Source organism: Megascapheus bottae, chromosome 33, assembly GCF_031878675.1.
Source record: "Megascapheus bottae isolate mThoBot1 chromosome 33, mThoBot2.hap1, whole genome shotgun sequence".
NCBI lineage: Eukaryota > Metazoa > Chordata > Mammalia > Rodentia > Geomyidae > Megascapheus > Megascapheus bottae.
Genome location: NC_143541.1, coordinates 8216769 through 8242555, shown reverse-complemented (window position 1 = coordinate 8242555; position 25787 = coordinate 8216769). Strand labels below are relative to the sequence as shown.

Here is a 25787-nt window from a genome sequence, read left to right as displayed (position 1 = left end):
CCTGCCCCCTCTCTGGCTGCCTCTAGAGGTCCTCAGAAGTAGCTGTCACACCCCCGCCCCGCCATGACCTCTGAAATGCGTGCCTGAGAAGAAGCTGAGGGGCCGACAGGATTCAAGGACAGGCTTGCATGAGTCACAGCTGCCACCCCGCAGTGGCTGAGGTTACAGTGGGGAGTGAGGGGAGAGCGGGCTGCGGCTCTGCCCACATGTGCCACACGGACCTGGGTGACTGGGTGACATGGGCAGCCGTCTTGCTCCCTGAGGCTGCACTGAGAATCGTGCAGGAGCGGCCTGGCAGGGAAGGGGCGGTGTGCTCTGAGGAAACGGTGTGGAAAAGGGCAGCTGGGCTGGACTTCAGTCACACACGGGGTGTGTCTGGCGGGCGGCCTTTGCCGAGGGGACCCTCCCCTTTTCTAGGCGCAGAGGGCCGGCCGCATGCTTGGAGCCTGGCGGGGTCTTGGCGTCCTCTGTCTTCTGCTCATGCCTCGGCCGCTGGGCTCCTGGGACCAGGTGTATTTTGTGGATAGAACCTCGCTGCTGTCTGGGTCACTTGCCATGGGTTGGCCAGCTGCCTCCCTGGGAGCGGGGTTCAGCCCTGAGCCCGGCTTCTGGGACCCCAGCTTTACCCTGTTTGCTCTTCTTTACTCCTCCCAGCAGTGGTTACAGGCCACCCCAAGGTGGGGGTGATCCTGCCCCCTCCACCCGGCAGCTCTGCCAGCCAGGGCAGACTCTGCTGTTTTCACACACCCCTCACCTCCCTGGCAGCCCCGGGAAATTCCTGAATTTCAGGCCCGTGCAAATAAACTAGAGGGCCGGCTCAGCGAAGGCCCCAGGGGACTCACAGCTGCCCACTCCCCGGCTGGCGTCTTCCAGATGTGGGCCGAGGACCTGGGCCCGCCTGCCTGACTCCATGTCCGTCTGTCTGTCTGTCTGTCTTTGGTCTCTGTGGCTTCCCTTTTGCTTCTGTCTCTGTCTCCTTTCTCCCTTTCTCCCAAGGGTTACCAGGCCTTGTCTCTATCTTTTTTGTCTGTCCCTTGTACCCCGCCTGGTTCCAGAGTGGGGGGAAGGGACCCCCAGAGCTGGCCTCTGATGACCTCCTTCCGGCCTGTTCAGCAGGAAGATGGCCCTTGGTGACAGGGTAACAGTGTCTGTCCTGGGCTGAACCAGCCTGCTGGTGTCAGACAGGAGAAAGACTCCAGTGTGGGGGTGTCCCAGGAGGCAGTCTGGACCAGGCAGAGGCCAGCCGGGCAGAGGGGAAGGGGCGGGAGGTGAGGCAGGACCCACCAGGTGAACAAGCTGCTTCCCCGACGGCAGGCGGGAGCAGCGCTCCTGTTCAGATGTCCCTGGACGTCTGTCAGGAGAGGAGGCAGCTGGCTTTCCCTAGACCTGTGACCATGGCTTACCCATTTGTGAAAAGGGTAGACAGTATTGTGAGCTCCACCTCGCTGGGCCTGGGCCAGCCTCCATGCGAGAGTGTTCTGCTTCTTCTTCTTCTCAGTGCTGGGAGAGCTGGCTGTCCATTCCGCAATGGGAGCCATGCTTCCCCGCGGGGGCCGGGGCAGCGGGTCAGGCGCGGGGCCAGGCTCTCCCAGCACTTCCCGGGCAGGGAGCTGTCTGAGGTGCTGCCCCTGGGAGCCCCGGGCCTTTGCCAGTGTTTGCAGAGGAGCTGAGAAGAAACGACTGAGGTCAGAACTTCCTCTCGTTCCACTCCAGCCACCGGCCCTCCCCCACTCGTGCCTCTGCTGTGTCCTCAGCTATCCTTGCCATGGCTCTCCAGGAACCCCCTCCAACCTCTCCCCATCTCCCCCCCGCCCCTCTGTCTTCTCACCCCTAAAATGCACGTCCTCGCCTCCATGTCTTATCCTGGGGTGTCCACCAGCTTAGGAGAGCTTCAACGCCCAGCCACCCATCTGTCAGCCCCTGCCACCATACCACCGCCATGTCTGTCTCCCACCCACAATTCATCCGTTCACCAGTTATCCCCACACCAGTCCCTATTCTCACCCACTAACGCACCTTCTCTTCACCCCTACCCCCCATCGGACACCCCTCCCAACCAGCCACCACCGCCCTGTCCCTCCCTCCATCCGCTCCACCCCATGCATTTACACACACACACACACACACACACACACACAGTTGATCCACTCAGCCCATCTATCTATTTATCCGCCCACCCGCCCATCCACTCACCAACTAACCCACCGTTCATGCATTTTCCCACCTGTGGGATTTGGCTTTGGCCATGGGTGTGCAGAGTCTCAGGAGCGAGGCAGAGACTGAAGCAAAGAGGAGGGGCTGGGAACAGGAGTCTTAGGGCTTCCCCTGAGCTGGCCTGGGTGTGGGGGGCCCCGGAGCGGGTGGGGTGGGAAGGATTGAGTGTCCCCCGGGAGGCTGGGAGAACCTGGGTGGCCGGCGTGGGGGACGGGGGAACACGTGGGAGTCTGGTAAGAAGCTGGCTTGGAGGTGACAGAAAACCTGTCCCAAGCTAGCCTTCTCGAGACGGGCCATGCCTGGCCAGGTCAGCCCCAAAGGTGGCTTCAGGCAGGCTGGATTTTTATTTTCTAATTTTCTGCTGTCTCCAGCTTCAACAGTCTCCACCTGTGGACGGAAGGGTTCTTGGGGTTTAGTCCCGAGCCAGCAGAGTACCCTGCCCGCTCCTCCCCTGGCTCCACTGTCCTCCTGTCCACTCCTCCCCTGGCTGCCACTGGTCCTGTGACTGTCCGTGTGCAGGAGGGACAGGCAAGAGGGGTGGGGCAGGGGGAGAGTCCTGTGCAGGGCCCCAGGACGCATTCAGGCTGCCCTGGGCAGTAGCCTGTGCTGGACGGTTCAAGCTTGCCCAGGTTCCCTGTTGGGGTTCATTCTGGGGGAGCAGAGCCCAGCCGCGCTGGCCCGGCTAGAGTTCTCCCAGGGCCCGGGCTGATGGGGAGAGGGCAGTGAGGTGCTCCGAGGAGATGCTGTGGGAGGACACTGGGGCGTCCGTGGTGGCAGCGGGGGGTCAGGGCCCCAGGCGGGGCAGGGCGGCCTCTCCCACTCCACCCTGGGACCCCTTCCTCGGCAGAGCCGTCCCTGTCACACGCAGCCCTCTGGAGCCAAACGCAACATGCTCCTTCTGTAGGTTTGATGAGAGGTGGGGCAGCTCTGTCATTCCTCGCCGCCTTTGCTGCTCCTGCGATGAGAGACTGTGGACTGCGGCCAGCTCGTTCCGCGTTCACAGCGTCTCACGGCGTGTTCTCCTGCGTCCTCACCCCACTGAGGGAAAACCGGGGTGGTCAACAAACACACGAGGAGTGTGGGGTCTCTGCACCCTAAGTGCTAGGTCTTCCAAGCCTCGGGGACATCTGGGCCAGCACGCCAGCCCCCGCTTTGTACCACTGTGCTTTTTTATCGTTGCTGGTGGTACTGGAGTTTGGACCTGGGGCCTTGCCATTGCTAGGCGGGCACTGTCACTGCTGAGCCACGCCCTGTCTTGATTTTTACTTTGTAATTTAATGCGTACTGTTTTATGCCATTCCTGGGGCTTAAACTCGGGGCCTAGGTGCTGTCCCTGAGTTGTTTTTGCTCAAGGCTGGCTCTCTACCGCTTGAACACAGTTCCACTTTTGGCACAACACTGGTGGTAGGGGTCTCCCAGACGTTCTCACCCAGACTGGCTTCAGTCCTCACTCCTCAGATCGCAGCCTCCCGAGTGGCTGGCACAGTGCCAAGCCCCGCGTGTTTATTTTTGAGATAGGGTCTTGCCCTGTCGCGTCGAACAACTCCCCTGATGCCCCTGACGTCCAGTGCCCCCCCTGCACTGGAGGGGTGTGGGAACGGACGCCCCTCTCTGGCTCCCACATTCCTGTCCCTCACCCTACTTCTTGTTCCCTACATCCCCTCAGTGTAGCAAGCTGGTTCCTACCCCAGGACTTTGGCACACGCTGTCACCTGTGTCCACAAGGCCGTTCAGTGGAGCTTTCCACCACCACTGTGCCAGGCAGGTCTCAGCTGAGAGGCTCTGGAGGGCCCCCCTGGCCTCTCTCCCCACGGGAATGTCCGTGTCCCTCAGGGCTGCTGCATTACTTAGTTCTTTGTGTGCCCCTTCCTGGAGAAGACGTGGCCGCCTGGGTGGGACAGTCAGTCTTGTTTGCCCTCGTGCCTCCGAGGCAGGGTGGTCAGAGGCACGGCGCTTGATGGATGGCCCTGTTGGATGGCCAGCCAGGCTGGGGTCCACATTCCCAGGCCGGGTTTCCTGGAGTGTGGCCCTGGCGGGCAGGTTTCTTTGTTCCCCGGTCTGGATGAAGTCAGTATCCCTGGAGGTCATAGTCGGTGTTGGCCCCGAGGAAATGATGTTAAATAGAAATCCCATCCACAGCTAAGTCCTGGCTGGTGCTCGGTGCCAAGAACTAGCTTATTTCCCGCCGTGAGCTGGATGACTTCCTCTTATCAGACCAGAACTGCCGGGGCACCCTCTAATTTCCCTTTTGGCACTGACTTCCAGGAAGCTCCTGCTAAGGGCAGGCCTCGGGGCAGCCCTCATCTCCTGTCAGGGGCTTCCTTCCCCTCCTCGGCGCCAGCTGCTCACTTGGCCCTGGGAGGCGCACGTGCCCGCTCCGTGTCACGCCCTGGGCGTCCTCTGTGGTCCAGCCATCGCCCTGTCCATCCCATCTCTCACGTTCTCAGGCTGTCCATGCTGTTGGTATCAGCGGGGTTTGAACTCGGGGCCTTGCGCTTGCTAGGTAGGTGCTCTCTGATGTGAGCTATGTTTACAGCCTGTTTTAGTGCTCACTACTATTGTAGATAGAGTCTTGCTTGATGCCCCGGCCAGCCTGGACTGTGATCCTCCTGTTTGCTTCCCCGTGTCTCTGGAATGTCAGGGATGGACGCCCTGTCCGGCCATCCGTTGGGAAGTCTTGTGAGCTTTTCTTTTTTGGACTTGGTTGCCTTAAAATGTGATCTCCTGAGTTCTGTTTCCCAAGTGGGTAGAATTACAGGTTTGATCCATGGTGGCCAGATCAGATATTATTATTATTATAACTGTAATTATTAGCATGTTTCCCTCTGGTGCTGCGGCTAGAATTCAGGGTCTTGCTCTCTCATTTGATTGTTTCACTCACACCTGGTGCTCCACTCCTTGAACCATGCCTCCACTTCTGGCTTTTTGCTGAGTATTTGGGGACAAGGACCTTTTGGATTTTTCTGTCTCACATCTCAGCCCCTGAATCATCAGTGCACTGCTTACACATTCTTTTTAATTGGCTGCATTTCTATCTTTACGTGCCTCGGGTGACTCCAGGCTAATTGATGTGTTTACATGTCTAGGACGAAGTCGTTGACCCTGCTGTGTGTGTGTGGGGGTCACCTGTGTGTCCTCGTGTGGCAGCCGTGACGGGGCGCAGGGTTCTGCCCAGGCTCTGCTGCCCTCACCTGGAGCTGCACTTGTGCCAGCTGTGCTAATGGTCCACACTTGTGCCTTCTTGCACTCCTGGTCCTTGGTTGACAAGTGTTAACCTTGACATGTCCTCCGACATGCCTGCAGGGTCACTGTCCCTGGTGGGTTTTTTTTTTTGCCAGTCCTGGGCTTGAGCTCAGGGCCTGAGCACTGTCCTTGGACTTTCTCAAGGTTAGAGCTCTACCACTTGAGCCTCAGCACCACTTCTGGCATTTTCTATGTAAGTGGTACTGAGGAATCGAACCCGGGTCTTCGTGCATGCTAGGCAAGCCTAACGTCCCTGCCCAGGCGGGGGGCTCCTCTCCTTCCACGGTGCCCACAGGCTGTGCTGGCTTCCAGCCCTTCAGTGCTTCCTGTCTCAGCCTGTGTGCTAGCCATTGTCCTGGGCAGTGACATGTCCACTTGGGTCCCGCTTAGCACTTGTGCATTGCCCTACATCAGCGCCACACAGTTCCAGCCATGAGTTGCTGGGGGCCTGCGGCGGGGCCTGGCTGGACCTTTGTTCTGCCCAGCATGGCGAACGTTTTCTCTGAGAGGACATCCACACAGCTTCTCTGGCAGGGAAGTGGACGTGTTCCCTGGTTGTTCAGATCTAAGAGACAAAATCAGAGCCTGCCAGCTCTTCCCTGCTCTTCTGCCGCCTTCCTGTCAGACCAGCCATGGTTCCGTGTCAGGCTGGGTCCCCTGTCCCTCTCTCAGCCAATCACGGTGAGGGGGAGCTCTGCCTGGGGCCAGGCGTGGTCCAGTCAAGCATCTGGGCTGGGTCCAGGTGGGTCTCCTGACCACTCCTGCAGGCTGCGGGAGCCCCAGGGGTGTCAGTGGGTACTGGGGTTCCTTCTGCGACTGCAGAAGCTAGGAGTTGGGGTAGTCCACTGGCCCTGCCACGGCCGCTCCCGCTGTCGCCCCCTTGCTTCTGCTGTCCTTGAGCTTGTGGTTGCCCCAGCCCACCCCGCTCTGCCTCCAGCACCAGGCCCCGTTCATGGCAGTCCCCTGGAGAAGTCCTCGCTGACCCCGCCAGTGGGTGGCGGGGTCTCTACTGTCCACTTCCCATTTCCCCTCTCGATGTATTGCTTCTCGGTGTACTTGCCAGTGCCCGGCACAGATTCGTACTTGCAGTTATGCCTCTGTCCCCCACTTTCGGTTCTGGGGAGCAGCCAGGCAGCCTGTCTCATTGGCCAACACACCGTCCACACCTCACGGTGGCTGGCGTGGCGGAGCCACGGGTGGGGGCCGGCTGGCCTGCTGTGCAGGGGAATGGCCAGTCTGCCTGCCGCTGCCCACGGCCCAGGCCAGGCCCGCAGGCCACGCTCGTCCCGCCCTTCCCCCCCGCCCCTGCCTGGGCTCCGCTGGGAGTTGGTGAGCCTGCAGTGGCTCTGCACCGGTTTCCTCTCTGTCCTGAACCTTTAAACAGACATTGCCTTTAAAAGTTTTGAAAGGACAAATGCTTATAAAATCGGAGATGCCATTGCAGGCCTTTCGTTTAAAACAAAAGCCGGCAGCGGCTGCCTTGTCAAAGCAGGGGTGCTGCCTTAGGACTTGGGGCTGGGCCTTGGGCCGGGTGGATGAGGACCAAGTCCTTTCCTGTGACTTCCGTGTTCTCTGTCCAGGCGGCAGCCTGGTCACTCAGTCAGCTTGTCCATGCCTACCCCTGGTGCTGACCGGCTTCCTCTCCATTCCCCAGGGCCCCGAGGGACCAAGATGCTGTTCCTGGAGCGCGCAAGGGCCTGGCTGGCCCTGGTGCTGGCCCTGAGCGTGAGGCCGGGCACGGCGGTCCCGTGGCAGGACTGCACGGGCGTCGTGTGCCCGCAGCTGGAGAACTGCATCCAGGAGGCGCTGGAGCCCGGAGCCTGCTGTGCCAGCTGCGTGCAGCAGGGCTGTGCCTGTGAAGGCTACCAGTACTACGACTGCGTGCAGAGGGGCTTCATGGACGGCCGCGTGCCTGCCGGCAAGTCATACTTCGTGGATTTCGGCAGCACCGAGTGCTCCTGCCCGCCCGGTGGTGGCAAAATCAGCTGCCAGTTCATGCTGTGCCCTGAGCTGCCGCCCAACTGCATCGAGACGGTGGTTGTGGCCGACAGCTGTCCTCAGTGTGGTCAGCTGGGCTGCGTCCACAGCGGTCGCAAGTACCCGGCCGGCCACACCGTGCACCTGGCCCCCTGCCGGGCCTGCCACTGTCCCGACGCCGGCGGGAAGCTCATCTGCTACCAGCTCCCTGGCTGCCACGGCAACCTCTCGGACACGGAGGACGCCGACCCCGAGCGGCACTACGAAGACCCGTACAGCTACGACCAGGAGGTGGCCGAGGCGGAAGCGGCAGTGGCCCTGGCGAGCGAGGTCCAGGCAGGGGCGGGGCTGCCCCCGGCCGCACTGGGAGGAGGGAGTCAGCCCCTGGCTTCCCTCCGGGCCACCCTCCGGCCGGCCGCCCTCCCCTGGCCCACGGCAGCCACTGCCCTGGGTCCCCCATCCCCCGAGCATGCCAGAGCCAGGATGGTGACAGAGGCCACGGCAGAGGAAGGGGATGAAGAAGAGGAGGAGGAGGAAGAGGAGGAGGAGGAGGAAGAGGAAGAGGAGGCGGTGGCGACTGAGCAGACTGTAACGAGCAGCCCCCCCACGGCCCCTGCCAGACCTGACTTCCCCGTTCAGGAGCAGGGGGAAGAAGCCAAGGCGGGGCCCGAGGAGAATCTTATTCCAGAAGCCCAGGCCGTTCCTGGCAGCACTGGGCAGGAGAGTGCCATGCCCCTGCCAGGGTCAGCCCTGGGGGTTGCCACCACATCTCAGGCCTCGCCGATCTCTCCCCGGGGCCCAGACAAGCTGAGTGCCCTCCCCACTCTGTCAGCACCAGCACTGAATGGGTCCCAGGCCCCGCCCACCTCGGAGGTGCCCGAGGAGGAGCCCGAGGAGGAGCCCGAGCACCCGCAAGGGCTGCCCCCGCCCCAGGCAGAGGACAGCATCGACCCCAACTCCGTGCATTCCGATCCCAGAGGCAGCCCTGCAGGTAAGGCCACTCTGCTTCTTCCACTGGGTCTGGGAAGGAACTGGGCCCTGCCCCAGGCCCCAGCACAGTGGCAGGCGCTCTGAGACGGAGGGTGGGGGGGTCCCCGCCCAGGCTCTGCTCTACCTCTGGGAGCAAGCCTCGTCGGGGAGCAGGGGAGTCTGACCGGGCCTAGTGGGGTCCACAGGCCTCCCAGCAGGAAGAGTGGGGCTTTGGGGACAGGGACCCCCAGTATGCCCTCCTATGATGTGCCCAGCGCACAAGAATGCTACTTAACATGGGGCCACCTGCCTACGGTGGCTGGTACCACAGCCGCCTGGCTGGGACTTTGTTCCTGTGACACACACGTGCTCGTGCCACTGACGCCTCCTCCAGAGTAGAAACAGTCCCCTCTGTGGCAGGGTCCTGTGCAGTGGCTCTAAGTGCCCTCGTGAATGTCCTCTCCTGTCCCTTTCCCCTCCTCCAGTCCGCCTCAGGGCCCCTGCATTTCTGCTCCCCTCCCCCTCCCTCTGTGCTGCTTCCTGACCAGCCACCCTTTTCCCACGCTGTGTTGATTTCTCTTAGCAATGACCGACATTACAGGACCTCATTGCTGGGTCATGTCCACTTTCTATCGCTCGGCCTGCTGCCCGCCTCCTCTCTCAGTCGTTACCCGTACTCCAGCCGCCATGCCACCCGCCCCCAAGCTGGAGCCTGCCTCATTTCTGACCCATCCACTCACTCTGCAACCTCGGCTGGGTGTGACGTGGGAGCAGACCCCCACAGCCATCCACCTAGCACCCTCAGAGCCTGTGTCCCGGTAACCTGGGGGTTCTGTTGACCCCCCCAGCCTGCAGCCCCCATTTCCAACCCTCTGCTTCCAGTGGGAAGAGCAGGAGCCAGGCTCTGTCCTGGGCTGGGCTGGGTCTGTAGGGTGTGGCTGGGGGTCCCGCTGTACTGCCAGGGCCTGCAGGGGGTACTGATGAAGCCCATGTGTGCACATGCCACCCCTCCAGCCTGGTGGGGAGGGGGCGGGACTTGGAACGGTGACAGACACACCCCTTGCCAGCCCCTCCCTCTGCCCTTGCCGCCAGTGGTCTGGCCGGCCCCGGAACCCCCACAGAGCCCCAGCCGCTCTCGGGGCTCCCCATTCGTGCTTTCCCCTAGCTCTGGGTTTCTCAGATGGACTTGGGGGTGGGGCTCTGATGAGGGATGTTGGGAGCTGGGCCTCCCCGCGTGCCCACATCTGTCTGAGGGTTATTCTGGCAGCGACCCAGCACAGCGAAGGCCCAGAGACTAGCGTCAGCGGGGTACGGGGCCGGGCGCGGGGTGCGGGGCGTGCCTGGCAGCTGCAGCCTTCTGGGTGTGGGGGGAGGTGCGGGGTGGGTTCTGGCAGCAGGCCTGGGACTCACCCACCATGGCCTCCATCTTCCACACTTTACCTGCCCTGCACTGGTCCCCTCCGGCCGCCAGCTTGTGAGCGGGCAGCCCAGGCAAGCCCCCTGTCCTTTAGATAGCAAGGGCTTGCTGCTTCTTGGGCTGTGTTAAGAAATAAATGAGCTAATTCATGTTAAGTGCTTGTGCGGAGCAGAGTTCGTGCTGAGCAATTAGAGGTGTTTGTGGTTGCTCTCTGCCATCTGTTGCTTCAGCAGCAGGCACTCAGGGCACCCTCGCTGTGCCGGGGGTTGTGCCATCCAGCAAGGCAGGGCCACCTCTCCCTTGGGGGCCCTCATGGGGGTGGGGAGCCTTGAATGAGCACCGATTGGTTCCTGGCCACCCCGGGTGAATGCCACCTGGTCAACAGTGTGGCAGCCATCTGGGGGGCCGCAGCGGGGAGAGGATGGTGGTCCTGCCGTTCAGGGGCCTGGCGGGGCCCTGGCCGGGGGACCTGCTGAAAGGTGGGCGGGAGGCCGGAAGTGACCCCCCCCCGCATCTGCTGCCATGGCAGCTCTGGGGCCTGGAGAAGGAGAATCCCCACAACAGCCTCAGGCCTGAGGAGGGGGTCCCGCCTGCAAGCCGGAGCCGTGCCAGGGAGCCGGGCCGTCCCTGCCTCTGAGCATGTCCAGATGCGGCCTAATGGAAGCCACATGGCTGCTCCCTGGCTGGGGAGGGGATCCGAGGCCTGTTGTCACTCGGGGGCCTGGGGGAGGTGGCACCCTAGAGGGAGGGGCCAGTCCCTCCCCTGGCAGGGCTCCAGGAGCAGGGGAGGCGGCCCAGAACCTGGCGGTGGGCAAGGGCCTGTGGAAGCAGATTGAGCAGGCGGGGGTCTGCGGACCCTCTCCTGCCCACAGATGGCTCTGTCACAAAACCCAGTGGTGTTTCAGCCTTCCACCCGTGACAAGCCGGCTTCCTGGAGAGGGAGGTGAGCCCTGGAGGCTCAGGGCCACGGGAGGTGGACGCAGACAGGGAGGTACTGTGAGGAGATTACTCCTCGCTGCTCACCCCGGGCTCCCAGGAGGTGGGACAGGCCACACTCCTGCCACAGCCCTGGAACGTGGCTGGCCTCCCTGACACTTGTCAGGCGTCCTCCACGGCACACGCTGTAGCCTCTATGAACAAGCCATGGCCCAGCAGCTCAAACATGACCCCTGCCTTTTCCTTCCTTTTTTCTTTTCCCCCTTGGTCTTTCCTCTTTTTGGTGGTACTGGGGTTTGAACCCAGGGTCCTGTATTTGCTATGAAGGTGCTCTACCACTTGAGTCACAGATTCAGTCCTGTTTCCTGGTAGGTTCTTTTGCAGTGGGGTCTGGCTTTTCACCTAGGGCTGGCTTTGGGCCACGGTCGTTCCACCTGCGCCTCTGGCAGCTGGGGTCACCTGTAGCTCCACCGAGCCTGGCTTGTCTTGTTTTGCCTGGGCTTACCTCAAACCAGGCTCCTCCCCAGCTCTGCCTCCTGAGTAGCTGGGATTACAGGAATGAGCCACTTCTTTTTGTCCCACATTCTCGGGTCAGCAGCTGGCTTCCCTGGGCCAGGAGTGGTTGGTGTTTGCCAGGGCAGATCACCGTCGGTGGTGACCGAAGCTCTCCCAGACGTTCTCGGCCGGGGAGGGTGGTCTCTGCTCCCCAGGGCTGTTACCTCCGCTCTCTGTATCCCTCCCTGCCTGACCCAGGGGCGCTTGCCCCACATCCTCCAGTCTACTCCACAAGGTCCCTGTCTGCCCCGTGGTCCCCTTCCTGTCTCTGAGCTGCCTGCTTTCTCATCCAGGGTGGCTTGCTGCACTCTGCTCTATTTCAGGTAAAAGAGGAGTAGTGGGCTGGGTCGAGGCCTGTAGAACCAGTAGAGATGCCATGTTTTGTTGTTGCTGCTGTTGTCCCGCCTGTCCTGGGGCTTGACCTTGGGACTTGGGTACTATTCCTGCACTGTGTTGCTCAAGGCTAGTACTCTGCTACGTGAACCAGAGCTCAAGTTGTTCTTAATGTGGATATAAGGGCCTCACAGACTTTTCTGTCTAGTCTGGCTTCCATCAATGATCGTCAGATCTCAGCCTCCTGCGTAGCTAGGATTGCAGGCCAGGTGCAGGCCAGGTGCAGGCCAGGTGCAGGCCAGCAAGGGTGACTGCTTTTGCCATTTCTGGTTTCAGCCTGGCAGGAGCTGATCCCAATCCAGGGGCTCCTCTGTCAGCACAATAATCACGCAGTTAGCTGTGCGGACTGAGGGGGCTGGGGCCTGGGGTCTGGGTCAGCGAGCCTGTGAACCCACCCACCACTGCACAGCAGCCCGGACCCTTCTCAGGGGGTCTCGGAGCTCATCGTGGGTGTGGATGTCCCCACTACAGCAGGGTCATGACCCTACCTGGCCGAGCCCCCTCTGGCTGGGATGGCTGGTCCCCTCCTGTGCTGTGAGACCCAGGCAGATGTCTACCTGCCCTGGGCCTTGTTTTCCCTTCTAAAGAAGAGCTCACGGTTGGCTTCCTCCTAGAGCTGAGCTCTCAGCTGGAAGACTCCAGGGGCTGGTGTCTGTCTGTCCACCATGGGGCTCGGAGCTCCAGGCACGTCCTGGAGTGCTGTGGGAGTCATGGGCTGCCCGTGTCCTGGGCCTTCTAGGAACCTGGACGCAGGCCACGGCACCCCACTGTGGAGTTTCTGCCCACCTCCACCCCAGCACGTCCGCTGGCTGAGTCGGGCTTGGCAGCTGCTAGGCCCTTTGTCTTAAAGGGTGCCTTCTGTCTGAATGAAGTGAGCACTGTGAGCTGGGGCGCTGCCAAGCCCTCCACCTGAGTCTACCCACAGCTTCCATGCTTGGGCCTGTGTCGGCCTGGAAATGGGACCTAGCCAGCCCTCCGGCAGTGAACTTGTACCTCTGTCCTAGCTGTGCAGAGGAGTCTCCTTCCCCTAGCCTTAGCTCTACATCTGTCAGACGTGGGTCAATTACTCGGGGTTCCGGAAAGAAGTTTGCAAGATGTCAGCGCAGCGGGCTCCTTGGGTCCAATTCCTTCTTTCGTTCCCTGCCAGCTCTGGGCTGGAGCCTGGGGGGTGGATTTGTGTTTTTGCTGGCCAGAAGCTGTCGCTCTGGCAGCAGTGAGGACCAGGGCTGCTGGGGACAGGCAGGCTGCTGAGTTGCTTGCTTCCTGCCCCGCCTCAGCGTTGTCGGTCCAGCTGTTTCCAGATGTGCAAGCTGGGGGCCTGCCCTGCCCTTGCTCAAGGCCCCTCCCTGCCGGTCCCTTTGTGAAGCACGTGGGGGAAGCAACTCAGAGGACAGGGACCACGGATTCATGATCACCAGAGACCTGAGCCTTGAGGCCCCAGGAAGAGGCCACGCTGCCACCTTATTTGGATTTTCTAAAAGGCACTGTAATCTGGACCTTGGTAGAACAGCTCTCAGCTTGGAAAGGGAGGCAGCTGGTAAAGTTTAGAGCACCCAGGGATGTGACGTAGTGAAGAGCAATCTCCCTGGTCGGGGTGGGGACGGCGGGGATGGCACCACGTTGGCCACCGTCAGCTCCTCTTTGGATCTGTAGATGGCTTCATGTTGAGGGTTCCGTGGGCCCCTCGCTCTTCACGCTGCAGGGACCAGGCAGAGGAGGGGTGACCCGGCAGGGGTGGAGGCAAGATAGCGCACCGTCAGGGTGTGGCCTTTTGATGTGGTAAGGCCACCGTCCCCTGTGTGCAGGAAGCACGGCCTGCGGGGCTGCCGGCTGGGGAACCCGGAGTGACGTTTGGGGGATCCTCAGCCCATCCATGGTTTCCTACTGGGAACACTGAGCTGTTCCCCAGGACAGGGGCCACGGCCCCTCTAGAGGGCTATGTGGGGTGCCAGGGTTCAGTGAATGGGGCTCAGGATCCATTATTATCCAAGAAAGACACACTTCTATATGTACACACACATCCCCAGACACGGGTCTGCACGCACACACACATCTCCAGACACGCGTCTGCACGCACGCACGCACGCGGCCCCAGACACGCGTCTGCACGCACGCACAGGTCCCCAGACACGCGTCTGCACGCACGCACACATCTCCAGACACGTGTCTGCACGCACGCACACGTCCCCAGACACGCGTCTGCACGCATGCACACGTCCCCAGACACGCGACTGCACACATGCACACACAGGTCCCCAGACACGCGTCTGCACGCACGCACGCACACGTCCCCAGACACGCGTCTGCATGCACGCACAGGTCCCCAGACACGCGTCTGCACGCACGCACACATCTCCAGACACGCGTCTGCACGCACGCACACGTCCCCAGACACGCGACTGCACACATACACGCACACGTCCCCAGACACGCGTCTGCACGCACACACACACGCACACGTCCCCAGACACGCGTCTGCACGCACGCATGCATCCCCAGACACGCGTCTGCACGCACGCACGCGTCTCCAGACACGCGTCTGCACGCACGCACACGTCCCCAGACACGCGTCTGCACGCATGCACGCACGCGTCCCCAGACACGCGTCTGCACGCACGCACGCACGCGTCCCCAGACACGCATCTGCACGCATGCACACGTCCCCAGACACGCGTCTGCATGCACACACACGCACACGTCTCCAGACACGCGTCTGCACGCACGCACGCGTCCCCAGACACGCGTCTGCACGCACGCACGCACACGTCCCCAGACACGCGTCTGCACGCACGCACACATCTCCAGACACGCGACTGCACACATGCACGCACAGTTCCCCAGACACGCGTCTGCACGCACGCACGCACACACGCACACGTCCCCAGACACGCGTCTGCACGCACGCACAGGTCCCCAGACACATGACTGCACACATGCACGCACAGGTCCCCAGACACGTGTCTTCACGCACGCACAGGTCCCCAGACATGCGTCTGCACGCACGCACACACGCGCACGTCCCCAGACACGCGTCTGCACGCACGCACACGTCCCCAGACACGCGTCTGCATGCACGCACGCACGCGTTCCCAGACACGCGTCTTCACGCACACACACATCTCCAGACACGTGTCTGCACGCACGCACACGTCCCCAGACATGCGTCTGCACGCACGCACGCGTCCCTAGACACGCGACTGCACACATGCACGCACAGGTCCCCAGACATGCGTCTGCACGCACGCACAGGTCCCCAGACACACAACTGCACACATGCACGCACACGTTCCCAGACACGCGTCTGCATGCACGCACTCGTCCCCAGACACGCAACTGCACACATGCACGCACAGGTCCCCAGACACGCGTCTGCACGCATGCACGCACACACGCACACGTCCCCAGACACGCGTCTGCACGCACGCACAGGTCCCCAGACACACGACTGCACACATGCACGCACACATCTCCAGACACGCGTCTGCACGCACGCACGCACACGTCCCCAGACACGCGGCTGCACACATGCACGCACAGGTCCCCAGACACGCGTCTGCACGCACGCACGCTTCCCCAGACACACGACTGCACACATGCACGCACACGTCCCCAGACACGCGTCTGCACGCATGCACAGGTCCCCAGACACACGACTGCACACATGCACGCACGCTTCCCCAGACACGCGTCTGCACGCACGCACACATCCCTGACATGCTCCTTACTGCTTGGGGTCTGCAGAGTGAGTTGTGTTTACACACGCAGAGGGCCTGCCACCCAGTGGACCAGGCACATGCTTCCTGTGGTCCTAGGTCCGTCCCTCCTCTGTCCCTGTGAAAGCCACCATTCACCAGCTGTGAGTGGTGTCGGTAACCCAGCCCGGTTTCTGGAACGGGCAGGTTTCTCAGGTACCGATGGGTTTCTGCGCTGGCTCGTTGTCTTTCTGCTCTCGGGGTGATTGTGGGTGGACCCATCGCTGGCGCTGCTGCGGGAGGGACCCCCAGCCCTCAGCGGGCGTGCCACCACCCCCACTTCCCAGCGCCATGTTCGTGTGCTGCCGAGGCCTTGCCCTGCTCACATGGGCCTGGCTAGCTGGGGGCTGGGCTGGGGCAGATGGCTGCCTCTCATGGCCTTGGGCTCCTCAGGGCCAGCTCTGACTTATCCCCATGGCATCTCAGCAGGGTCCCAGGCAGGACAGCAGTGGCTACGGGGCCTTTTGGAGTATCGCGTGGCCACAACCTGTTGGGGGCTCAGCTGGAGCCGTTCTGCCCATTACCATCCCAGCCTCCCGTTACCTGCCCGGCTCAGTGATCCCAGGGCAGAAGACAGAGCCATGCCCAGGATTTGTGCCCACTTGGTTACTTCTCAGACCTCACCAAAAGACACAGCCCCCTGGGTGGCCGAGGAAGGCCTGCCTGGCCCCTGTCCCCTGGAGAGCTCTCCGGCAGGGGTGGGGACCCCAGGCCCCAGCAGTCTCTGGGCTGTTTGCTGAGGCTCTGCAAACATCCTGATCAAACAGGGGGGCTGGTGGGACCCTATCAGTCCTCTCCTGCTTGGTGAACAAATGCCTCTGCAGCCTTCCAGAGCTGGACTCAGGCCTTTCACATCCGGGAGAGGGGGGCGGCCTGGGGTGTGTGTGGCGGGGAGGTGACAACCTCTGGATTGGATTGTTCCGGTTACCCATTGTCCTGTAATCAAAGGAGGCAAGGGCCATCCTGAGTGTCGTTTATAGCCGAGTTTTCCTGCATGGCCATACCTGCCTGCTGTAAAAGGCAAATCCAGAAAAATCCAGAAGGAGCCCTCAGAGACAGGCCCACACCCCTGCCACGGGCCCCTCCCAGCCAGAACCCCGAGGCTGGCCCTACAGAGCGCGGTGAGTGGGCATTGGAGACTGCATGGGCGCAGACAGGTTTCTTCCTGGCCCTTGGCTGTCACGAATGCCGCAGCCTTCGCTTGGCGGCTGTAGGTCATTGAGAAAGAAAGAGTTAGGGCCACCTTTCGTGTGTGCCTCAGTTACCTGCTGTGACGCTCACACGTCCCAGCTGAGACCAGTTCGATATCCAGTTCTTGCAGTGTCCCTTTGACCATCGCCATCCTCGGCCAGGACTCTTCCCACTCCAGACTGAAACGCTGCCCCTCACCTGCGGGCCCTCGAGTTGGTGGCCACCTCGGGCCTGGCACGGTGGCTCTAATCTGTGTCAGGTCCTCAGGTGGCTCCCATACCCTCCCCGGGTGCTGTCTTTGGTGGCCTCCTGTCTGTGTGCCCAGCTCCACCGTGTGTCCACAGTGCTGTGTGTGCATCTACTTTCTGACAGCTTGCAGAGTCCTCCGTGCAGGGCATTCCCAACTCCCTTTCCCCACACCCCTGTGGTGGAGGCCGGGCTGCCCAGCCCGCCCAGCCCGCCCAGCCCCTGCACGGGCCCTGCCTGTGCTGGCTGTTACGGGACGGAGGACTTCCCTGGCTGGTACAAGCGGCTGAACTTCAGGCTGTGCCAGCACATGGCATCCAGTCCCACGACTTCCGTCCTTTCTTCAAGCAGGGTGGTCTTTTCGGTTTTGGTGTGTTTTTTGGTTTTTATCGGCAGTCTGTCATAGCTGACAGCGGCAGGCCCACGGGGCCTGAGGCCCTGGGTGTGGGTGGCCCCAGCTGAGCCCTTGGAGTCGGTCATAGGCTATAGGGGCTCCTCCAGCCCCCATGGGAAGAGGGGACCCTGGGTGAGTCCCCCAAAGCAGGCTGAGCAGTTAGCAGTGGGGTGGGGCCCTTGCCAGCCCGATGCTTGCTCGGTACCTGATGGCCGTGCTGTCCCTGCAGGCTCCACCAAGGACCTGATCGAGACATGCTGTGCAGCTGGCCAGCAGTGGGCCATCGACAAGGACGAGTGCCTGGAGATTCCCGAGGGCGGAGTGGAGGGCGACGTCTGCAGGTGAGCGGTGCCCAGGGCGTGCCCTGGGGCCAGGCCCATCCCATGTGACCCCTAGGACAGACTGACAACACGGATCTGTCTCTAGCCCAGTGCCATAGTGGGCATAGGCACTGGAACACCATTCGGGGTTTGCTGCCCTGGACAGCTGCGACCCCCATCCCCGCAGCTTGCTTTCCTTCCTATTCAGCTACCCTGGGTCCCCCAAGGCCAGGTACTCACCCCTTTCCCCACTGCCTGGGCCCACCATTTCTTCCGGCTCTCCAGTCTTTATGGCATGGCTGCTCTGCCAGGCTGAGGAAGATGCTGACCAGACAAGCCAGGCACCGTTCAGGGCGAGCACGGTTCCCTTCCCGGCCCAGCTCCTTAGCCACGCCCCCTTTCCTGGTGCCACCATGCACTGCTTGTTTTCCCACAGTGCCTCTGCCCCCGCTCCCTGCCGCCCTGCCAGTCTGGGCTGCTAAGGAGTAAGAGCTCGCCCCGTGCAGAGCTGGGAACTCTGCGTGCACTTGCTCACCCTTGTGATGTGTGCAGCCAACCCAGGAGGCGCCCAACCCTGACACTTTGCCTGAGTGTCCTGGCTCAGGGCCACCCTGCAGAGAGGGACAGGCAGGGACTCTGTGGAGGCCGGGGGAGTGGGCGCTGAGCAGTCTGTGTTACAGGACGGCCCAGAAGCACTGCTGCATCTCCTACCTGAAGGAAAAGAGCTGCATGGCTGGCATCCTGGGGGCCAAGGAGGGCGACACCTGTGGGGCTGAGGAGGAAGACAGCTGTGGCGTCTCCCTTTACAAGGTAAGTCCAGCCTGTCCCCACTCAGCCAGGAGCAGCGCACCTGGGGAGCCCCGCGGGGCTTTTCTCATTCGCTGGAGGCCAGACATAGGCCGGCCTGGGCCGGAGGAGCGCAGGTGCAGCCCGTCACTGGGGGCGGGGACGCAGGCTGCCGTCCCCTGCACCGCCTTCCCGCTGCTTCGTGGCCCCAGATGTCCAGGCTATGGACACAAGGAAGAGTCAACAACCGGGGCTGTTGTCTTCACATAGTATTAAAAGCCAGTTTAAGATGGGGTAAGGCTGCACGGCATCTCCTGGATCCAGCTTTCTGCTTAACTGTCCTCAGCTTGCAGTTTCTAGCTCATTTCGTGACCCAGTGTGGCTGCGAAAGCTCCAGCCACCCAAATGTGCTCCATGAAGGGAGACTATGAAGAGCAGAGAGGACGACTTCATCACGGAGTCGGCCCCATCACGAGACACTCTGCCTGAACTCTATCCAGTGACCCTAACTACAGGGGAGCCTGGGAAGTGCTAGCTGTCAGCTGGCCTGACCAGGACGGAGGTCCACTGGGAAGGGGCCTCTGTGGGCCCATCTACAGCCCTTTCTTCAAAAGGCCGTGGGTTTATTTAAGAGGAGGAGTTTAACCCTCCTCACTAGTAGACCGTGGACATGGAGGTAGACCTGCCCCGAGACAGAGCACGCAGGTGGGCAGAGGAGATGGGACCCCATCCAAACACTCCCCCCGCCAGGCCTCCCGGAACAGGCTTATAATCCCCGCTACTTCGTAGGCAAAGATTGGGAGGGTCGTGGTTCAAGGCTAGTTCAGTCAAAAGACAAACAAACCCCATCAAACCCCAACTCCACCCACACTGGCAGTGCAGGCGCGTCGGCCAGCCATGTAAGAAGCAGATACAGGACAAGAAGCTACCTGAAAAATAACCAAAAGAAAAGAGAGCTGGCGGCTTAAGTGCCATAGTATTTGCGTAGAAAGCACAAGGCTCCGAGTTCAAACCTCGGTATCACGGAATAAATAAAAAGTAAATAAAATGAAACCCCAAGCCGTTTTTCACTTCCCGTCCCCGTCCCTGCAGCAATGCTGTGACTGCTGTGGCCTGGGACTCCGGGTGCGGGCCGAGGGCCAGTCCTGTGAGTCCAACCCCAACCTGGGCTACCCCTGCAACCACGTCATGCTCTCCTGCTGCGAGGGCGAGGACCCCCTCATCGTGCCTGAGGTGCGCCGGCCTCCAGAGCCCGTGGCCGCCCCACATCGAGGTGAGCGTGGCCCTGCCCGGGGGCATCTGGGGCATCTGGGAGGATGGCTGGGGCTGCGCCAAGGCCAGGCAGGCCCTGTGGGGACTCTGGCTCCCTCTCACCAGTGGTTTGTGGAACAGGCTCTTCTCTCCACTGAGTGCTGAGCCACTGATTTCACCTTGTTACTTCTGAGACGGGCATCTCACCACCTACTACACCACTAACCCAGCCACCGCACATTACCTTTGCATTTCCTTACCCCCTCCCAGACCATCCATCCATCCATCCACACATCCACCCACACACACCCATCCATCCATCATCCATACACCTACCCACCTACCCACCCACCCATCTACCCATCTACCCATCTACCCATCTATCCATCCATCTATCCATGCATCCACCTATCCATCCAACTATCCATCCATCCATCCATCCACACATCCACCCACACACACCCATCCATCCATCATCCATACACCTACCCACCTACCCACCCACCCACCCATCTACCCATCTATCCATCCATCTATCCATCCACCTATCCATGCATCCACCTATCCATCCAACTATCCATCCATCCATCCATCCATCCACATATCCACCCACACACACCCGTCCATCCATCATCCATACACCTACCCACCTACCCACCCACCCACCCATCTACCCATCTATCCATCCACCTATCCATGCATCCACCTATCCATCCAACTATCCATCCATCCATCCATCCATCCACATATCCACCCACACACACCCATCCATCCATCATCCATACACCTACCCACCTACCCACCCACCCACCCATCTACCCATCTATCCATCCACCTATCCATGCATCCACCTATCCATCCAACTATCCATCCATCCATCCATCCACACATCCACCCACACACACCCATCCATCCATCATCCATACACCTACCCACCTACCCACCCACCCATCTACCCATCTACCCATCTATCCATCCATCTATCCATCCACCTATCCATGCATCCACCTATCCATCCAACTATCCATCCATCCATCCATCCACACATCCACCCACACACACCCATCCATCCATCATCCATACACCTACCCACCTACCACCCACCCATCTACCCATCTATCCATCCATCTATCCATCCACCTATCCATGCATCCACCTATCCATCCAACTATCCATCCATCCATCCATCCACACATCCACCCACACACACCCATCCATCCATCATCCATACACCTACCCACCTACCCACCCACCCATCTACCCATCTACCCATCTATCCATCCATCTATCCATCCACCTATCCATGCATCCACCTATCCATCCACCTATCCATCCATCCATCCATCCACACATCTACCCACACACCCATCCATCCATCATCCATACACCTACCCACCTACCCACCCACCCATCTACCCATCTATCCATCCATCTATCCATCCACCTATCCATGCATCCACCTATCCATCCATCCACCTATCCATGCATCCACCTATCCATGCATCCACCTATCCATCCATCCACCTATCCATCCATCCACCTATCCATCCATCCATCCACCCATCTTCATCTTTCCATTTATCCATCAACCCATCCACCCCTTCATTTATCCCTTTATCCATCCACCCAATCCATTTACCCATCCACTTATCCATCCACTCACCCATCCTTTATCTATCCATCATCTATCCATCCATCCATCCATCCATCCATCCATCCCCCACCAGTCATACCCTCCACTTTCCAGCTATCACCAATCATCCATTCACCCATTCACCCACCCATCCATCTGCCATCCCCCCATGTATTCCTCATGCATCCACACAGCCATCCATCCACCCACCCATTCACCCACTCCTCTACCCTTATTGATCCATCCTTCCATCCAACCTCGCTGACTGCCAGACCTGCGCTGGGTTTTGGGGGGGCTCGTGTGCTCTACCACCTGTTTTGGCCAACCCGACCCCATCTGAACGCTGACCCCTGCTTCAGTTTCAGAGGCAGAGACGGCGAGCCGTGAGGCCCTGTCACTGGGCACAGAGGCAGAGCTACCCAACAGCCTGCCAGGCGATGACCAGGACGAGTGCCTTCTGTTCCCCGGGGAGCTGTGCCAGCACCTGTGCATCAACACGGTGGGCTCCTACCGCTGTGCCTGCTTCCCGGGCTTCTCCCTGCAGGCCGACGGCCGCACCTGCCGCCCAGGTGAGCCGCAGACTGAGGGGCCGAGCTGGGCGGCTCTCGCCGGGCGGGGTGCGTGTTCTGCTCTCCTTCCTGCCGCGTGGTGTGTTGAGCCGCAGGGACCCGGGAATTCTAGCAGCTTCTGTCCTGGAGCTCCCCAGCTGGGCTGGTACAGATGGGCTTTCTCCATGCCAGCTGTACAGCATGGCGCCATTTTGGGTGTAGACATTGCCCCCCTCCACTCTTCTTCCTTCCCTCTGCCCCTCTCTGTCCCACCGAGCTGTCAGATGATGCTTGCCTGAGACGCCTCCGTTTCTCTTGTGAGACGGGGCGGGGGCAGTGAGGCCATCTTCCCAGTGTGGAAGCCAGGCGGGGAGGGCCTGGTGAGGGTGGGCGCCTTCCCTTGCTGACTTCCCATGCCAGATGGAGATGCCCTGCAGCCGGGAGCCAGGCGGGAGCCCGCGCCGAGGCCAGCCTCCGCCCCCGCGGCCCCGAACACCATCCCGATGCCGGTGCCACAGCCCAACACCTGCAAAGGTGAGTGGGGCAGGCGGGGGCGGGGCGAGCTGGGTGACCAAGGCCACCGTGGCGCCTTCTCACCCCTTGGTCTCCTCCAGACAACGGGCCCTGCAGGCAGGTGTGCAGCATCATCGGGGATTTGGCCATGTGTTCCTGCTTCCCGGGCTACGCCATCATGGCAGACGGCGTGTCTTGTGAAGGTGAGGACCCGGGGCCACCCTCTTACCCTTCCACCCTGCAGCCTGGCAGCCCGGGAGGCTCCAGCTGGGAAGTCGGGGCCGTCAGGCACTCAGGCTCACCGCGTCTGTGAACAGCCCACGGGTTCCCCTCGGGTGTCACGAGCAGTGTGTGGGGGCCTTGGCTGGGTCCAGCACACTGCCACTGAGGTCCAGGGGCCCAGGCTTCTCCGTGGGATTGTTCAACTGTGTCCTGAGTGGGCTTTCAGGTCTCCTGGCGATCTGGCCACACAAACGCCTGACCAGGTGGCCCAGGTGGGCCTGGAAACTAATTTCCCTTCCTTTCTTCCCTCCCTCCCTCCTTTCCTCCCTCTCTCCCTCCGTCCCTCCCTTCTTTCCTTCTTTCCTCCCCTTTCCTCCCTCTCTTTCTTCCTTTTTTTTTTTTTTGCCAGTACTAGGGCTTGAACCCATGACCTGGGCGCTGTCCCTTAGCTTTTTAGCTCAAGGCTGGCATTCTAGCCCTTGAGCCACAGCCCCACTTTGATAAGTTTTCCCAGGCTCTCCTGACTCAGATCTCCGCCTCCTGAGCATCCAGGGTTGCGGATGTGAGGCCCCCCGAGCTCCTAAGCAGCACCCCGCGGCTCTCTTGGGCACACTTGAACGAGGCCGTCGCTGCCCGCACGCACGGCCGGGCTGTTCGGGGCAGGGTCACAGCGCTGGTCTGGCCCTGGGTGGAGGAAGGGCAGAGGGGGGCCCTGGTGGCTCATGTGACAGCTGACCACAGCGGCCTCCTCCCTCCGGCGTGTCTGGGGCGGCCGTCAGGTCCGCCCAGATGGTCACCTCCCTCCCAGACGTCAAATCCACGTCCAGCCCTCTGCCAGGGCTGGGATCTGACATGGACAAGGCCCCTCGGAAGAGGAGGCAGCAGCCCCGGGCAAGGCGCACAGCGTGGCGGGCCTGCCAGGCTCCTCTCCCTGATGGACGGGTCAGGTCCAGGTGACGCTGTGCCCTCTGGCTCTGCTGACCACGAAGCCAGCGTCCACCCTCTGCCAGGCCACCCACCCCCCTCAGGAGGCCCTGTAGTAAGCGCTGTGGGTGAGGCCAGAGGCTGCGAGCCTCAGTTGAGCACTCAGGCAGACGCATCTGCCCGCTGTCAACCAGGAAAGGCTCAAGAACTTCCAAACGCGTTCCAGATTTTGGGTTTCTCTCGAAGCTGCCTGACATGTGCCCACCCCCTGGCCCGCTCTGAGCCGGGCACGAACCCTGCCGCGCCGCTGGAGTCTCTCTGGTGGCCCTTCTGTTTGTGTGGTCAGCCTGTCCCACTTCACTGCTTGAGGTCACAACTCCTTCTGCTGTGGGGTTCCCTGGGCCGCTGCAGATGAGGGGAGGAGGCCGTGTTTGGTCCTGCCTGCTGTGTGATGGAGGCGGACAGCCTGCCCTCCCTCCTTCCTGGGGGAGAGGCCCTGGCGCTGATCTCGGTGGACAGACTTGGTTCAAGGGCCTCGCTGTCCCACAGGGGTGCTGGAAAGTCCTCTGCAGCCGGGTCCCCTCTGCGTCCCCCACCCCACCTGAAGCCCCTGGCAGGCCACGCCTCTCTAATGGCCCTTCTGTTTTTCCCCCCCGGTCGGCCGCCACTAGACCAAGACGAGTGTCTGATGGGCGCTCATGATTGTAGCCGGCGGCAGTTCTGTGTGAACACCCTGGGATCCTTCTACTGTGTCAACCACACAGTGCTGTGTGCCGAGGGCTTTATCCTCAATGCGCACAGGAAGTGCGTGGGTAAGCGAGAGGCCCGCTGCACCCCACCGTCTGCTCTCTGCTCCACGCCAAGCCCGCCACACTGCCACCAGCTGAAGGGCCTGTCCCGTGCACGCCAGCCCGCCCAGCAGTCCGTGTCCCGTGCCACCCCCTTGTCTGGATGTCTTGTTCTGCCCGCTTGTTTTGGGGAGCTGCTTTCCCCAGGATGCGCCTGGGACTCAGGACTGCCTGGTCAGTGACGAGGTCAGCAGGGCGGCGTGAAGGGTTTGGAGGCAGGGGCCTGTGCCCAGCATGGGCCGTGGACAAATGTCTCGTCCCCGTCACGGTTCCTTGGGCTGTTGGAGGCCTGCCGGCTGTAGACAGGAGCATTGTGCGGGGGGCTCGGTGGTCCCGGCAGGCGCTGGCGCAGCGGTTCTGGCTCTGTACTGGCTCTCAGGAGGGGAACACTCCTCTCCGAGCCTCTATGGGGTGCAAGGACTGGGTGAGAGCGCAGGCCCCATGCCAGGCCTGGGAAGCTGCTGCCCCTCCTGTGTCTTCTCTCCAGGCCCAAGCAGGGCTCCTGGGTGCTCTGTGGGCATTTGTGTCGAGGATTCGTGGTGGACTCACCGGGGCCACCTAAGCCACCGAGGGTGACAGGCCAGGCCCCCAGGGACAAGCAGCAGATAGTAGAGGGAGAAGTCCTGCCTGCCAGGCACGCGGCGACGGTGGGAGTCGTGCTTGTCCCTGTTGTCCTCCCTGGAGGAGGGCTGAGCCGGGAGGTAGGCTCAGGGCATGTGACCAGAGCTCCACGTGTCTTCTCTGTGCTTGGGGACATGTCCAGCCTGGACATTCCCCTGCCTCCCCCACGGCTGGGCCACTGGGCTGCCGGGCTGGGCCAAGCGGCCCTGCAGACATGTTTGCCCAGGCCTCAGCCATGGGTACAACATGGCTTCCTTCTGTGCTTGTGGCTGGGGCAGCTCGTCCTGGGCGGGCTGGGCTTGTGTGTCTGTCGGGAAGGGAAGGCCGAGCCTGCTGGGCCCGTGAGCACCTCCCCTAGGGTGCAGACTCCCTTGGGGTGCCAGGTGCTGGTGGCCTCCATGGTGGACCCGTGTGTTCCCCACATGTGTACGCTGCAACGTGGGCGCGGAGGGCCGCTCTGGGCTCGGCTGCTCTCTGCCCCCGCGCCCTGGTGCTCAGGGGACGGGGTGGGTCCGCCCGTCAGGGTTTCGATGCCGGCTGAGATGCTGGCCGTCTGTGGAGGTTCTGCCCCAGGCCCTCCCGGCTGGCTCGTAGGCCGGGCGCTTTCAGGGCCACAGGGCCCCTCAGGGAGAGTTCCAGGTGGGCTGGGCAGCGGGGGGGAGTGGAGGGGAGCCTCTCCAGCCTGGGGGTCCCTGCAGTGGGCAGTCAGCGGCAGGCGAGGGCGGCTGTGTCGGCATCTGCACCCTGTCTTCCTGGCTGCTTCTGGACTTGAGTCCAGGGACCCCCTAACTGAGAGACCTGTTTCCATCTCTGCATTGGGGCTGCCAGACCCCC

The 25787-nt window shown here is 61.6% G+C and overlaps 2 protein-coding genes across 2 annotated transcripts in view; both read left to right on the top strand.

The window, feature by feature from the left end:
- Fbln2 (fibulin 2) overlaps positions 1 to 25787 on the top strand; it is a 38162-nt gene that overhangs the window by 5176 nt on the left and 7199 nt on the right. The window contains exons 2-9 of the mRNA XM_090323779.1: positions 7112 to 8425; positions 17517 to 17628; positions 18288 to 18417; positions 19486 to 19666; positions 21637 to 21846; positions 22246 to 22359; positions 22440 to 22541; positions 24156 to 24296. Coding sequence (XP_090179905.1) covers positions 7129 to 8425; positions 17517 to 17628; positions 18288 to 18417; positions 19486 to 19666; positions 21637 to 21846; positions 22246 to 22359; positions 22440 to 22541; positions 24156 to 24296 — 2287 coding nt within the window. The 5' untranslated portion in view covers positions 7112 to 7128. The remainder of the gene's footprint in view (positions 1 to 7111; positions 8426 to 17516; positions 17629 to 18287; positions 18418 to 19485; positions 19667 to 21636; positions 21847 to 22245; positions 22360 to 22439; positions 22542 to 24155; positions 24297 to 25787) is intronic.
- On the top strand, positions 20358 to 21160 carry LOC150042917 (uncharacterized; the record flags this gene model as incomplete). The annotated part of the gene is made up of 2 exons (XM_090323778.1): positions 20358 to 20772; positions 20886 to 21160. Coding segments are annotated over 2 exons (690 nt in total), but the record flags the coding sequence as incomplete, so codon positions are not given.